The 16,366-nt window shown below is 44.4% G+C and overlaps 1 protein-coding gene across 3 annotated transcripts in view; it reads left to right on the forward strand.

Annotated features, from left to right (window-relative positions):
- FGFRL1 (fibroblast growth factor receptor like 1) overlaps nucleotides 1-15,948 on the forward strand; it is a 171,892-nt gene extending 155,944 nt beyond the window's left edge. For all 3 annotated transcript variants that reach the window (XM_027662689.1, XM_027662688.1, XM_027662687.1), the window contains exons 4-7: nucleotides 786-866; nucleotides 6,078-6,362; nucleotides 9,172-9,525; nucleotides 12,784-15,948. In XM_027662689.1, the coding sequence (XP_027518490.1) occupies nucleotides 786-866; nucleotides 6,078-6,362; nucleotides 9,172-9,525; nucleotides 12,784-13,193 (1,130 nt within the window). In that variant the 3' untranslated portion in view covers nucleotides 13,194-15,948. The remainder of the gene's footprint in view (nucleotides 1-785; nucleotides 867-6,077; nucleotides 6,363-9,171; nucleotides 9,526-12,783) is intronic.
- The last annotated feature ends 418 nt before the right edge of the window (nucleotides 15,949-16,366 follow it).

The following is a 16,366-nucleotide window of genomic DNA, read 5'->3' on the forward strand; positions in this document are numbered from 1 at the left end:
TCTCCTTCTCCCTTGGCCCTCACTCAGGGAGACCTTCCAGGTGACCATATCACAGTGGCAATTTGAGGTAGAGACTGCTGGAAACAAGGGGGTTTTACCTTGTGATTTCTATTTCTCCTAGCAGATCAGGGTACAAAGTCAAAATTTTAGTGCTGCTCTGTGGTAGTGGTATAGACAACTAGAGTGATAAGGGACAAAGTGGTGTGTTGATGCATGCAGGTGGATGAGGTGGTCTCAGTTAGAAAAAAATACCCATAAACAGCTTTTCAATTCAATATTCTTTTCACCAGCCATAACTTTACATTCAGCATCCCCTGAGAACTCATTTAACCCCAGAACTGCTTACTTTTCTGATTTTGCATGGAAGATGAAAGGTGAATTAGTGGCTGTAATTCCACTGCTTGTGCTCTGTATGACTGACTGATCATATAGGTCTTCCCCCACCTCCAAGGTTTACTTATCTTTAATTTTGATTTATACCACTATTTGCATAGAAGGTACAACAGATCAGCTCCTCCTAGGGAACAGCAACCTGTAAAAATAAACAAAGAGGCTTTTCTGAGATATTAATGCAAACATTGATTAATCTCCCATTGCTTTAGTAACCTGCTGAAAAGCTCATAAAGCACTAAACTAAACTGTTCATTAAACTGGCCAGGCTGTGCATGCCTGATGTGTGTTGAGTGTGTTTCAGCTGCATGGTGCCTCCAGGAGGAAATGCAAACTCTTGTACTGTTGCACTGCAGGAGACCTTCCTAACATCTTCCCTCTCCTTTCCTTTACAGATGATGCCAGCTCAGGAAAGGATAGCCAGGTACCTGAAGGCTCCAACGGAGAATATGAAGATCATTCTGGGAAGCAATGGGGTAAGGAGCAGTGTATGTTTTTTGGTTTTCCTCAGTTCTTGGTTCGTTGCTGTTCACGTGGCACATTTCTCAGTCGCTGAAGGAGAGGAAAGGCAGAGCAATTGGAGGGAGTTCACCCTACATATGGTCAAATAATAAACAGAGTGTCAGCTGAACATGTTGGTGTGGATGGATTGCATCCAAGGGTCCTGCAAAATGCAGCCTGTGGTCGGCCCTAGGGCCCCCTGCCATATAGCCCAGCATGGTTCTCCCTTGTATTTGTTTTTCTGGGCAGGGACTTTCTTTTGCATGTGCAGCTATTATAGCTTTCATAGACTCCCTATAAAAAGCATATTGACTTTTACAGCAGTATTTCCAAAAGTCTTCAGTGCCAACATAACACTGCTCCCACTGAGGGCAAATGGGAGGTCTGACTTCACTTCAGGAGAATTAGCACTAGGCCAAGCTGAGTATTTTTTAAAATCTCCCTTTCTTTTACACACCTGCCTGAACTTTTCTAAGCCCTGGACTGTTCAGGCATAAGATTTTGTTGCTGTTGCAGAGCTTTGGGGAACTGCTAAAATCTGACTTGGAAAGAATCACTGCAAGACTTGCAGGTCCAACGTTTGGTCCAGGCACTCCTTGAAGGACAATAAGTTGTCAGGCTGATGCCAAACAGCTTTTGACCATTACTGACAGGAGTGTGATGTGAGTTTATGAGCTCGGTGGATGAAGAACAGCATTTCTATTTTGCTCATACAGTACATCCTTCTCCTTAATATAGAGATGGCTTTGTACCACATTTGTGGCCAAGGAGAAACCTCATAGCAGTGGTAGGGGTGGAACCTGACAGGCTTTTGCCATGAGTCCCCACCACTTAAGATGAGGCCAGTTTTCTTCAGGAGCTGGCAAACAAGTGCTGTGGTGTAGTCCAGGCTACACCTGAATTACAGATTCGTCTGAGACTGAGCTTGCTCAGTGAGAGGAAGATAACCTTCACTCACTCCGAAAAAGGATGACGACATTCTAGAGTTAGAGAAGGGGTGTCATAGGTAAACTACAGGTCAGGAGTACTTCAAGGAGGGATTCAGCAGCTACTAAGAAAAGCTGCCATCTCTCTACTCTTCATTACCATGGTGGAGACAGGAGCAGACGGGGCAGATGTGCTGCTGGTAGAGCTGCTGGGTGATGGATCAATACAACAATAATATTATGAAAGAAGATGTAAGCCCTACTAAAAGGATTATGCATTGACAATGTCATATCATAGTGTCACTCTGTGCTGCCCTGGCCCAGTCCTTCTTTGTGCTGCAGAGTGTTCCTGAACCTCTCCTTTTTTCCCCTTTCCCTCCCTCCTCTCTCCTCTCCCCAAGCAGAGAAGTGCCTGGGGCAGGCACACACCCACCAAAGCCCTTTCTGTCCAGCAGTGTTCACCAGCAAATTGCTGGTGGGAGCTGGTGTGAAGGGAGCGTGGATTTGTGTCTGCATGTCTCTGGAGGGTGATGGGTGAAGAAGCAGTTTGTGTTGTCATAGTCCTGGGCCCTGGAGAAGTGTGAGAGGAGAAGCATGATAAAAAAAGGTCCACTTTGCTTGCCATGTACCACCATGGTATCACTGGGGAGAGGTCCTGTCCCCATCAAGAGCAAGGAACTGATGTGAGGAAAGATAGATACCCCCATCTACATCTTTCCACAACTGACTGAGCACTTACCCAAAAGACTTGGAAGTATTTCAATACTTGGTCACATCATGATGCTTTTTTTGTAAGTATCATTAAAGCTGAAAGTCGTAGTGACTGTTAATACATGGAAGTAATTGTAGTGGATCACAGCAGACAACATGTTTCAGATAACCACCACACTTCCTATGAGCAACACCTGACAGGAGCCTCTGGGACTGATCCATGCCCCACAGGGAGATGAGACCACAGAATTCCATCACAGATCTTCATGCTGACAGGCTTCAATTTCATTTAATTTTTGTTAGCTTGAATAAATCTTCATGGCAAACAACATTTCAGCCAGGAACCCATGCACAACACTGTCTCTTTGTCCCCATCCACTTGTGTTTTCCCTTGCTCTTGAGTATGACATAATTTACACTGTACAAATGTGTGGTTCATGTTTATGAAGCAAATGCCAAATGATGAAGAGGAGAACAAGCGTGTGAAGTATAAATAACACAGAGGCACTTTGTAATGGCCTTTGCTGGCACTCCAACAAGCAAAATGTCTGTAAACAGCACAGATTTGGGGACAGACATTTACTAGAACATACTCAAAAGAGATTTTTTTTTTCTGCCTGTCTCTCACATTGCTGCTTCTCCTCTTTCTCCTTTGTGCTTGCTGGGTCTCTTTTACTCTCTTATGTGTGTGTCTCTCTCTCTCTTTCTCCTTTTTTGTTAACTGGCTTTTCTAAAGTTGTCCAATTCAGGCTTTTGTCAAGGAAACATTCAGAACTGTGTAAATGGGATCTGGTTGCAGCATATTGCACATAGCCTGGAGTAGCTCTTGAGACCACATAGTCACTTAACCTTTCCTGAACAGGAGATGAAAAAAAGGCAGAAAGAGCCTAAGAAGTGTAGCTTTACCTGTAGTTTGGTGTGTATTTGTGCGACCGTGTACAAGGAGTGAATGCAAATCTCCAGACAGATTCATGGGAGTCACAGTGGGAGGAAAATCAGAATTGTTGAAGCCCGGCTTTTTTGGGTGGAAAGAGAGTTTCTGTCTTACAGTGCCCTTACTGAGCAGGGACACCACGAAGTCCCTCTGAGAGCTCAGAATCACTGCCTTGAGTCTTCAGTCTGCTGGGAAAGTGTGACTGTCCTGGCTCCAGCCTGCTCTTTGATATGTTAGTCCCAGCCCAGGAATCCCATCTTCCCCTACCTGGACCTGGAGTTGCTGATCTTGGAGTAAATTACTGCCATATTAGAGGATAACTGCAAATGAACCCATTTCACAGCTGATTCCTGACCTTTCCATGCACCTTGCAGACATTTACTCAATTTCCACAATGACAGCCCTTATCAGCACGTCTCCCTCGGCTCAGACTCAGACTTCGGAATGTCATGCCCCACAGCCTGCAGCTCTGACAGGGTTCATTGTCAGGGAGGGTGATTGTTTTTGCTGGGAGTGGGCCTCCTACAGCAGACCCCAAAGGGAACACCCAGCAATTTAGGCACCACGACCTGTGGAGTGGGTTAGTATGTCACACTTGTTGCTCAGCTGTCACGGCAAAGGCTTCCAGTGCCGGAGTTACTCCGGTTCATTGGATTACACATGAAAGACTCCGTATGGAGAGTAAAGCATTTCTGAGCAAGAGTTTGGAATAACATGAAGTGGCTGGGACCCAAAATGACAGCCAAGGGGGGCGAGGGAAGGCTGTGGAGACAGATGGTTTCCCCTGCGGAAAAGGATTCTGCAGAGAGGGGTATGCCAAAGGGTGTCCTCTTCCAAGAGGCAGGGATGTTGGCCCAGGCTGCAGGGGGGTGAAGACTAAGGGATATGTTCAAAGGGCAATGGCTGCCATTCCCCAGTGCTTGGAGACAGGAAGCTGAAGACCAGCCTCCTCCATTCAGGAAAGCCCCACTACAGTGCACATCCTGGAGCTTCTGGCCCTCAGCCCCTGGCAGCAGGGCTGGCTGGCTGGTAGAGAGTCCCACCATCCTGTAGCTGAACTCCCCGATACCTGAAGCACGACTTTCTCAGCTTGTTTTGGTGTGTTACATGCTACTGAGGTTATGGCTTTCCAGTTGCTATTCGTGAAGGCCAGTGGCTGCCCAAGGAAGTGGTGGAATCACCATCACTGGAAGTGTGCAAAAAAGCATGTAGGTATGCTTCTTGGGGACATGGTTTAGTGGTGGAGCTGGCAGTGTTAGATAAATGGTTGTACTCGATGATCTTAGAAGTCTTTTCCAACTTTAGTGATTTTATGATGAGCATAATTCAACCCTGTGTGCCAGAAAGCTGGCCACTCATTACCTATTTCTCATATTTCCCAAGAAAAGAATCAGGGAATACCAGGAGCATGCGAAAGTGCAGGGTGACTGTCCTTTGGGGCTGAGGAGTAACACCACAGTAATCAAGAAGTAGGGTTCAAAAGCAGAGGTAAAAACCTGTTGTGTAAATTCTGAACACACTTGGAGGAGAAACTGGTTTTGCCAAAATAAAAAAAAAAGAGGACAGGTGAAATTGGCAGGAACATTTTGGATGCAGGGGAGAGTGTCAAGTGGGTGTCAGAAGTGGTATTAATCTCAGCAGGAGCCTGCAACTAGAAGTGCCCCTGGACTGGCATTGTGTAGTTAAAGTAATTGTGAGAAATTTGTAATTTCTTTTGGATTTTTCATTAAGGTTCAGATTTTACAGGTAGGGACCTTGCATTTCCCTAATGTTCTTGTCACTGCTGTTGGAAATACAGGTGATTTCTTTGCTAAGACAAGATGAGTAGCTTATCCCATAGTTCTGTCCACCAGCAGCTATTGCTTCAGATTCTCCATTTTTGGGATGGACTGGCATTGAATACCTTCTAATAACAAACTCAAGGGGTTTTTACTATGTCTTTGCATTTCTTTGTTTGTTTCTTTGGGCCTTTCAACATGAATGCTTTGTAAATTGAAGTTGAATGAACTGCACACATTCAAGTTCAGATCAATGTACAGAAGTCTGACACACTTCTGAGACTTCTCTATGTATTGAAAGGATGTTGACTCTTCTTAAGTCCCTTTAAAGCCAGTGAGAACTAAGGGGCAAAACATCTTTGGAGAATGAAGCTTCATGTGACAAGCAAAAAATTGAGAAAATGGTCAGCCTGACGGGAATCTGAACTTTTTCCTTTGGTCTTGACTAAGGACTTGCCTCTGTGGCGTGAAGTATGGTAACAATTACAGTGTGATTATGGAGCCACATTTTGCCTACAGCTGAAACAGTGTGATTTTGGTATTATTCTGTGAGGTGGTCTGGTGCAGTTGCCTTACAGACGCAGAAATTCCGGGGTTGTGCTATGCAGAAGGCCGATACAGAGGCCATATCAGTCCAGTAGACTTTCAAATGCATCAGGCTGGGTAGTGTCTCCTTTCCAAGGAAATTGGTTTGAGCTGATATGAGGGAGAGTGATGCACTCATGTGTATGGGGCTGCCAGGTGCCTCTCAAGCAAATTTGTCCACAACACTTGACAACATTATCCTTTTCTACGTGTTCTTTGCTCACCACAGTCAATTTTTCATGCCTCTTGCAGCCCGGCCCAGGTTCACACAGCCTGCCAAGATGAGACGGAGGGTGATCGCCCGTCCTGTCGGCAGCTCCATCCGCCTCAAGTGCGTGGCCAGCGGGAACCCGAGGCCTGACATCACGTGGCTGAAGGACAATAAGCCCCTCACTCCCCAAGAGATTGGGGAGAACAAGAAGAAGAAGTGGACGTTGAACCTGAAGAACCTGAAGCCGGAGGACAGTGGGAAATACACCTGCCGGGTGTTTAACAAAGTTGGAGAAATCAATGCAACGTACAAAGTTGAAGTGATCCGTAAGTGCAGCTTCTGGGTTGGAAAGGCAGGGAGGGACCTTTGAGAAGGGGCTGGCTGGGTGAAAAGAGCATGATGGCAAGTGTACAGTGCTGGTGGCTGGACACAGAAATGGGGAAGTGTTAAAAACATCAGCAGAGACAAAGAAAGTATTACTGAAACTCTAGAATTAACCTAGCCCCTGGGCAAGACAGAGGAGCAACAGCACAATTTAGTAGCTGAAATGAGGATGGGTGCTTGGGAAATAGTCATCTCTAAGGGCACCTGCATGGTAAAACTTTACCATTGCCCAGTTCAATCTTATTCTACCAAGAGGGTCAATTCAAGGACAGACTGAGAACTATCTGAGAAAGCCTTTCAAGTACCGTAGAGGAGGAGTGAAAATATTTAGGATAGCCCAGATTAATCTGTCAGAATGGGTGAAACCAATCAATTGAAAATTTAATCTAGAAGTCTCCAAAGGGAATTAGCAGAAATCTTATGTCTAGAGTGATTAGCTAGACAAGGCTTTAGATTCTAAAAAACATTTGGCCATCTGAAGGTCCAGGTGGGTACAAATCAGATATTTAAAAAAAAAAAACACAAACAAACCTGAAAAATTCCCATTAGGGTCCTGTCTGTATCTTTAGATGCCCACATAGCTTTAAAGATTCAATCCTTAGAAGATGAGCTGTGGGGGATTACCCTGCATTGTGATGAGGTAAATTGTTCTTCTTACTATTTAGCTATTCTGATGCTTGCTCTCTAATCTCCTGTTTCCCCTATTATTACCAAAGATAATTATACTCAAATCCTACCTAAGTTTAACAGAGAAGAGCTCTTATTCTTAAATCATTGTGCTTTGTCTATGACATCATCATAAGTTGTCATGGAAATGATTACAGAGCAGCCAACTCAAGAAAGAGGAGAAGATGAGCTGAGTGGAGGGAAGATTGAATAGCCTTCATTAATGAGGAGCAGGGGCATGGAGTGCTATTTCCAGCCACTTTGAAAGCATGTTGTTTGTCTGTGCATACATTTTAGCATGAGAAAGTTTATCCCAGTATGATTGTTCTCAAAGGTAAAGATCTGTTCTCTGATAAGTCCTTTCTCTAGAATCACAGGAATTAAAAGCACATGTGGGAAGCTCTGTTGGGCTCTGAAGGCACAAACCTGCTGGACATCTGGGATTGATAAAGATGCAGCTGTGTGGAGACAGTAAAAACATGTGTTTACACTAAAACCAGGAGCAGAGGCAGGGAAATGAATCAAGCCCCATCCTAATGGCAGCTGTGGCATTTTCACTTCATCAAAACCAGACAGCACCAGGAACAAACCCCTTTCTGTGTCCCTGTTTATCTTGGTTTTTATCAACTTAAAGATGTATGTAACCTTTGTTTTCATTAGCTTTTGCTGGCCGGGAGTGAAAACAGTAACCAAAGCTGGAACCAGAGTCAAGGAGATAAGGGCATTAAGCAGTTTTCAGACATCTTTCTATTTTTAACATCATTCTGTGAAACATTACAGGTTTTATTCAATTTCCTTCTTTTTTTTTCCCCTTGAGCCTCTGCTCCTAAGTCCTGCTTATCTGAATCTCAGTCTCCCCAGCTGTGATTGCTGCTCGTAGTCCCAAGGCAAGGCCTACAGAGACCACTATGGTATTTTTGTTTCCCAAGCACATCTTTATAGCCCTCATTATTGAACGTATCCTGAGTTTTTGAAAAAGGGTACATTGTTCCTTCCTCTCACCCCAAAGCCAGTGCTGGTGGGAGCTGTTTTGTTACATGCTCAAACCAACAGTGTTTGCCATCAAAAGGAGATGATGATTGCCAGCAGTTACCACCCACTGTGATACCATAATTTCTCTCTGTGCCTAGGATAGAGGTTTGAAGTACCTCCTTGTCTGGAAACTGTGACTGATTTATCTGATTCTAACACTAAAAAAAATCCGAACATTCCTCAGAATGAGGCATATATTTTTCTTTTTGCTTTATGTGGTGTTGACACAACCTAAGGCTTACGGTCATGCTGGAAAGGGTGTTCTTGTGAACCTCTTCTGTTTGATTTCCTTTCCTACCATCTTGTTTTCTTCCTCACCTGAGACTTGAGGTAAAAAAACATTGTGAGAAAGGAAAGATTTTGTTATTGGCTAGAAAATCAAATGTCTTCTGAGCTATTCCTCCATAAAAATTTTCTCCATAGTGAGTGTGGTGATGATTAGATTGAAGAAAGAAATACCCTACCCCTCACTGTCTCTGAACTGGGGGCAACCACAGTGGCTATGGTGTGATGTCTTAATAGATAAGTACTTGTAAATAATCTGGTAAAAACGTGAGGTTGTGTCTGAGAAGACATAAAGTTCTGTGTTATTCACCTTTAAGTTGCACCCTGCTGGACGTGGTGGTAAGACACAGCATCACAGAATCACAGATAGGAGAGTTGTTCAGCGTACAGAAGAGAGGGATGAAGAAAATCTTCCAAAAAAAGGGGGCTCAAAGGGAGATCATACTTTTCTCCAGGTCTGATTGTGGGTAGAAAAGTAACTTCCTTGTTAGAAACAGTAAGATTCAGGTTGAGCATGAAAACAGACTTGCTAAGCCTCAGACAATGGAAGAGTTGTCTGGAGAGACTAGAGAGCATCTACCATTGGAGGCTTTGGCAGAGACTGGGCAAATTTGTATCCGTGGAGGTTTGCAGCAGTCTCAGCCTACCTTGGGGCAGGGAGTTGGACTACACTATCGTTTTGCATCCTTCCTACACCTTTTTCCTATGTTTCTGCAGTTGCAAGTTACTGAGATTGACAAAAACCTTTTCCCCTGTGTTTCCGTGCAGAGAGGACGAGGTCCAAGCCCATCCTGACAGGGACACACCCTGTCAACACAACAGTGGACTACGGTGGGACCACATCCTTCCAGTGCAAAGTCCGCAGCGACGTCAAACCCGTCATCCAGTGGCTGAAAAGGGTGGAATATGGCACAGAGAGCAAGTACAACTCCACCATCGATGTCGGGGGGCAGAAGTTCGTTGTGCTGCCCACGGGGGAGGTCTGGTCCCGCCCAGATGGTTCCTACCTGAACAAACTGATGATTACTCGAGCCAAGGAGGAGGATGCAGGGATGTACATTTGCCTGGGGGCAAACACCATGGGCTACAGCTTTCGCAGCGCTTTTCTCACAGTCCTGCCAGGTGAGTTTTCACTTTTTTGCCCCCATTTGTACCAACAGTCTGCCTCATGGTATTAATTATACAACTACTGATGCCCATGTGGCTCCCTGACCCTCTGTGATGCTATGCTGATTTAGGCTTGTTCAGTTCTGGTAAGAAAACATGGGGGACTAAATCAGCCCTGATTTAAAACATTCCCTGCTGAAATCCTGTTGAAGATGTTTCCTTTTCTCCCTTCATGGGAAATGATCACAGAAGCACAGAATAGGTGAGATTGGAAGGGACCACAATGGGTCATCTGGTCCAACCTCCCTGCTCAAGCAGGGTCATCCCAAAGCATGTTGCACAGGATTATGTCCAGAAGGTTCTAGAATATCTCCAGTGAGGGACATTCCACAACTTCTCTAGGCAACCTGTTCCAGTACCCACAAAGTAAAGTTCTTCCTCATATTAAGGCTGACCTTCCCATGCATCAGTTTCTGCTCATTGTCTCTTGTCCTACTGCTGGGCACTAAACAGAGCCTGGCTTCATCCTCTTGGCATCCTCCCTTCAGATACTGATGGACGTTGATGAGGTCCCCTCTCAGTTGTCTGGGTGGAATAAAATGAATTATCTGCTCCTATATGGAAGAGGAGCTGAGAACGGATGCTGCAGTTTCAGACGCTACATTACTTCAGGTTTGGGTGCAGGACAGGAGAGGGGAACTGAATAACAGCACAGTTTGCAAACCCATTCCCTTACATTTCTCCTTTCTTTTGCCCTTATTTATATTGCTTTTGCTGGTAAAAGGAAACAATTATACAGGCTCATAAAATGAGAGAAGAATAAAAACTGTTCTGATCACAAGGAAATGAAAAGAATGAGTGTGAAAACCAGAATGATTGATTAGTTGAATTCTTACCCAATGGTCCCCTGGGGTCCCTGTGAGAAACTCACAGCTGCTGCCTTCTCTCCCCAGACCTCAGAGCTGGTGGCCACATCCGGCTGAGACTGCGTTTGAGACACACCATCTTTGCTTGGCCGTTTTCTCCTTTGCCTCTTGACTGTGCAATTCTACCCTGATAATTTTTTTTTATTGAAAAGAGCGTTTTTTTCTGCCTCATCTTGCCTTGTGAATCTTGCTTTGGATCCACCAGTTTTATGACAAAAATAAATCGTACTGCTTTTTCTTCCCTTTGTCACCACAAAGCCAACACAGCTAAGAGAGTGCAGGAGCTGGAGCCAATATAAGAACATTTTAGCTCCCAGGTGTAATGGAGTGTCTCCAGTCAAGACACCAGTGAGAGACAGCGATCATGAACTGGTTTTCTCCCTAGGTAGTGGGGGAAATGCTCATGAATCCTGTAACTAAGGCAGCATGGCCTCTTCTACTCCCTGATTGCCAAAGCTCTGCGTCTCAGCAGCCTTCGAGGGTCACTGGCTTGAACTTAGATACTGACAGCAAGTTGCCAAGTAGGAGAATGCTCTTGGCACTGTCCTCTGCATCACTTGGATTTAGGACTAAACTCTAACTGAAAAGCTGATCAATCCCAAGGAAAAGGCTGCATGGGTGGGATATAACTCAAAGCCTCTGGGACTTTCTGAACTATAGGAGACTGATCCAGCTCCCACTGAAATCAGTGGAAGAATATCCATTGATTTAAATGGGACTGTAATGAGCCCTAATGCCAGAGCCAGCGCCTGCAGGCCTGTTGTTATTGGCAAGAATGGAGAAGGAGAGCCCAGCTTGCCCTAAGAGGCAAAGATGTGGTTGTAAGGCCATGAGTTAAAAACATAATTTTTCTTGTTAATCTACCAGTTTTGACATAGACAGCTCTGAGGAACAGCATGGATGAATATCAAAACACTTTCATTTCAGCCTAGCAAAGGATTTCTGCCAACCAACATGAAGACTATTGTTTTCATGGTCAGCTGACGGATCAGTTCTATGATCCTGTCATGCTTTTCGCAGGAGGGTGGACCAGATGACCTCCAGACTCCCCTCCCAGCCTAAATTATTCTGTAATTTCCAGTGTTAGTGAATCAAAGTTTTGTCTATGGAGGTCAACAGTATAGGTCCTTCTAACTTCAAAAAGACCACATGGTATATATTTAACATTTCAGTCCAGCCGTAGGATTATTTGTCAAAGAGAGAAAAAGACATTAGTGTCATAAAAGATGTTTGGCTTGAAATTTAAGTGATATATGTTTGAATATAACATATTGAGCGATTTAGATAGCCTGTGGTTTTTGAAATTCTTGAGTGTCTCCCTGCAAGCTGAATTCTGTGCCTAGGTATGTTTCCAGGCTTTGGAATTCCCAGCTGGTAGCTATCTATACAAGGATTTTCATAGCTAGAATCCTACCCCAGGGCTCCTTTTGGGTATGTAAATCAAGAGATCAGGGTGAGAAACCAGAGTGGCTACTCAGGGATGTACAGGCTGCTAACAGCAGAGAGGGGTGAAGAGGAGGTAGGTGTGAAAGATGATGTCTGAAGCATCTTGTCTCCTCCACAGTAGCTGAATTTATTGCCTTTGAAAAGCTGACAGCAGCTCTAAACAGACTGGTGGAGGTAGTGCCCATTTGGTGTAGGGAGCTGTGGACACACTTTAATGCTGTGTGAACTTTCAGCTCTCCATGGCTTGGGCACCAGTGAGGGGACACAGCTCACCCACGTTTTCCCCATCCTTCAGACTTCCTCCCAGCCACACAAGAAACTCAAGAAGACACCTCTAAAACCCAACATCCATGCTCCCTGCCATGGCAGAGCATTGCTGAGTAGCTCCAGTATTGCTAGACAGTGTTACTAAAAAGTGTCTAAAGCCCAGTAGACAGAGCTACACCTGGCAGAGGCAGGTGGGCAATGTGCTGTGTCTCTGCACAACCCCATCATGCTTCCTGGGCTGCCGACATGGAGATATTACTGACATGTCCTGTGTTGTGTCCTCCAATCTGGGCAGCAAAGCTCACTCCATGACAGAGTGAGAGTGTTAGGAAACTGTCTCGGGCTGGCTGTAGTGCATCCATTAAAGCTTGGATAAGAAAGTTAAAAAATCCTCCAAAGGCTCCCCTCCTGACCCCTAAACCAGAGAAAATGAGTTGCTTGTCCTTCCAGGAGCACTGAAAAGCAAAGCAGTTACCAAACATCATGTGCTGGCTTGATTTCTCCCTCGTTCCTTGGTCTGGCAGGGTTGCCAGACAGCCTGTACAACAGCCAGCCCAAGTGTGACATCTGTTTTGAATCCACTTTGCCTGCATTTAATTAACTCTTTCTGTCTCTCTCCTGCCATAATGTCCAGATCCCAAGCCTCCGAGTGCACCTGTGCCCCCTTCCTCGGCCAGCAGCCTGCCCTGGCCTGTGATCATCGGCATCCCCGCCGGAGCTGTCTTCATCTTTGGGACGATCCTCCTGTGGCTTTGCCAGTCCAAGAAGAAACCCTGCTCCCCTCCAGCTGCTGCCCCCGTGCACCGGCCGCAGCCCCGGGACAGGATCTGTGTCTCCCAGGTCCCGGACAAAGACTGCATCTCCTCCATAAACTATGAGGAATATGTGGCCCAGCAGCAGCATTTGCTGTCCCAAGGGCCTGCGCTCGCCCCAGCCATGGCATCCAAAATGTACCCAAAGATTTACACGGACATCCACACCCACACCCACTCACACGTGGAAGGCAAAGTCCACCAGCACCAACACATCCAGTACCAGTGCTAAGAGCTGGCCCTGTACAGTAGCTCGTTTTTGGGCTTTCCCTCGTGGTACCTCAGAAGAGACTGCTCCAAGTCAGCTCTCACTGCCAGCAACAGGCAAAGCAGACAGAAAAGATTTTATATATAATTTTAAATATATATATACATATATATATAATTGTATATGCGTGTGTGTATGTGTGTATATATATATGTGTATATATCTATATCTATCTATATAAATATATATATAATAGAGAAAGACAGAGAAAAGAGTTTTGTTTTTTTTTTAATTATTGCAATCAGGATGTAGCTGAGGAATAATGAAGGATCTCCAAATCACAGCAGAGAGGCAGCCATCTCCAACAGCGAAGCCTTCCTGGATATTTTAATCAAGGTGGCAACAAGTGAGACAGGACAGAGGGATGTGAACCACCACCTCCTTCCTTGTGTTACTAAGAGGAGCAAGTAGAGCAAGAGGTGTGTGTGGTACTTTTCTGGATGCACAATGCTGTTCCTGTGCCAGCTACACATCACTTGTTTTGGTGGGAAGCCCCCCAGACCTGTCCTGCTCTGAATGACCCAAGCTCTCAAGTACTTGAGGTTTAGAGCCAAAGCACCAGGAGACATGACCAATTCATCTCTTCCAGGGGGCAAAAATAACACAAGAGGGTCTGGAAAAAACAATTTCCATTCACAAGGTGAAATGCTGAATGCTTCTCAGTCACAGTCAGCACAACCAGCTAACCAAACTGGTTGGTTCAATTTCTGCAAGGTGAAGACATCTTGTTTCCCATGGGATGTTCTGCAGATCAAGCCACAAGAGCGCCACTCCCCTGGTCCTAGGACTCAGTGCCACTGCCAGGAAAAAGGAGAGAAGGAATGAGGAACATTGTACAGAACACCTTTATATTTATATTTAAGAAATAATAATAAATAATAATAATAATAATAATTGAACTGCTGATGGCGAAGAAAGCAAAACACACTGTCCTTCTCTGATGGCTTACGACGACAAGCTACTGGATTTTCTACATCAATGCAAAATACATGAAAGCATTAGAAAAAAGTATAAGAAACAAAGAGAATGAAATAATAATCTTGTAGGAAAAAATGCATTTGAGAAATACTCACCTAGGTTGTGTGTGGTTGCCCCCTCCCCTCAGATATCATTTTGGAAATGATAAAACTTCATTGCAGTTCAATAGTAAAAACAGAAAGAAGAGAAAATAAATAAGGACCATATTAAATACCTATATGGACTGGGAATGAATCCAATTGCAAAATATAAAACCTTTGTAATTCTATATAGAGTTTAAACAGAAGTCATGTATATTTAATTTATTTTGTTAAACAAGAAAAAAAATGTATGATATTTTCCTCGAAACAGGCATTTCTATACGTATTTTTGATCAAAGAAAATAAAGATTTTTTTTTTTTTCCAGGTTCTGTAGATACCATGCTCAGAGTATGTTCAATGTAACTTGTGACCAACTGTGCTTCTCCTAACCTGGTGGTCACCTGTCTCTATGCCTTTGTACACTAACCATGTGTAATCTCCTGTCACCTCAGGTTACTGCTGGTGCCATCCTTTCCATCAGAAACTGACCTTTTTCCCTGCTTATGTTCTGACTGTGAGGGTCTGCAATGACCAGTTCACTACTCATGGACCCCATTCATCTTCAGTAGCAGAGCTCTGTGCTCACACTATGCATTTTTGGGGGAGTTGGGGAGGAGGTTTCATTAGCTTTTTAAGCACAAATCTGCAGCGGGTCTTAACTTCTTAAAAGAAAATCTTGTAAATCAAAACATAATAATTTGTGAGGCTGTAAAAGAAACCTTGGCCTCAGAGTGCGTGCCTGGAAGGGGAAATTATGGAATGCAGGTGAAACAATTTGTAACTGCAGGAGGCAGTGGAGGCTGAACTGGGAGCAATGAGAAGAACTGGAGCTTCTCCCCTCCAGTGGGGCTTGAACCTTCATTCTTCTGCACACCAACAAGAGGCACCCAACTCCTCAGTGTCCAAAATTTTCTTTAGAGAAGGCAGCTTCAGCAATGCTGCAACTGTTTGCTCTTCTCTTGACCTTCATTTAAAGTTTGCTGGTAAAAAAAAAAACAAACCTGAAAATTTGAAAATGAGAGTTTTTAAGTTTGAAATTACTTCCTTCTCAAGCCTGTTCTGTGAAAGAGATCCCCACCAAACCAGCTGTTCTGTTTTACAGTGAAACACTTTATTTAATCTGAAACAAAGCAGTGCTTTAGGCTTTGCTTTTCTCTGAACATTTCTGAAGGTATTTGCTCTGTGTTGACCTGCAGTGATTTTTCTGGTGGTTTGTTTGAATCACCAGCAAACCAAACAGTTCCCTGTTTGCTCAGCCGCAGTGCTGTGAGATGGGGCCCCGATTCAGTGAAATACATCAGCTCCTGCTTTTCTTCATCAATACATGCTGCTCCAAAAGGTCCCTTTTTTGCTTTAGTAGTGGGATATCCATGTAATAACCTCTACAGGAAGACCATTCCTCACCATAGTGTTCCTACAGAGGTTATAATAAAGCAACCCATCGCTAACCATTGTTTCTTTTTCAGCAGGAGGGTTCAGTTAAACTTTGTTAACACAAATTGATGAGGTCCCTAAAAGCTAAATTTAGGTTAAGGGTACCTTCATATGCATCCTCTCAGCTTCAGGGAAACTTAAATTTGAGGACTGAGGACTCTGTTTGGATATAAGGCATGATTTAGTCAGGAGTTTTTAATGGCTCTAGTATACTGAGTAATTTCATTAAAAAAAGAAAAAGGCTTTATGCACTAAGTGCATCACCTCTATTTCAAGAAGACAGTAAGTGTATGAGAGATACTAAGGGCTACATCTCATATGTAATACCTGTGGGAAGCTCCTTACTGCACCATGGTACATCCCAAGCCACTGCACATTCCAGCAACATTAAAGGCATGGCAAAGGGCAGGATTCCCCTGTAAGGCTGTGGCCCTTCTCTGCTCTCTAGGCCAGTGCTGCAGCAAGAGGACACTTCTAACGCATGCTGTGTTAGTGGTACTGATACCAGCTTCAAAGGTGGAGGTGAACATTGGGCTTGTATGGTTCAGCTGAGCAAACCCTGAGAGATTATCTTACAGCGCTTTTTCAAATGGCAGCTATATCTCTGACCCTCAGAGAGAGGGTTAGTGGGTTAAAAGAGGCAG

Source organism: Corapipo altera, unplaced genomic scaffold (assembly GCF_003945725.1).
Source record: "Corapipo altera isolate COAL_440 unplaced genomic scaffold, ASM394572v1 95, whole genome shotgun sequence".
NCBI lineage: Eukaryota > Metazoa > Chordata > Aves > Passeriformes > Pipridae > Corapipo > Corapipo altera.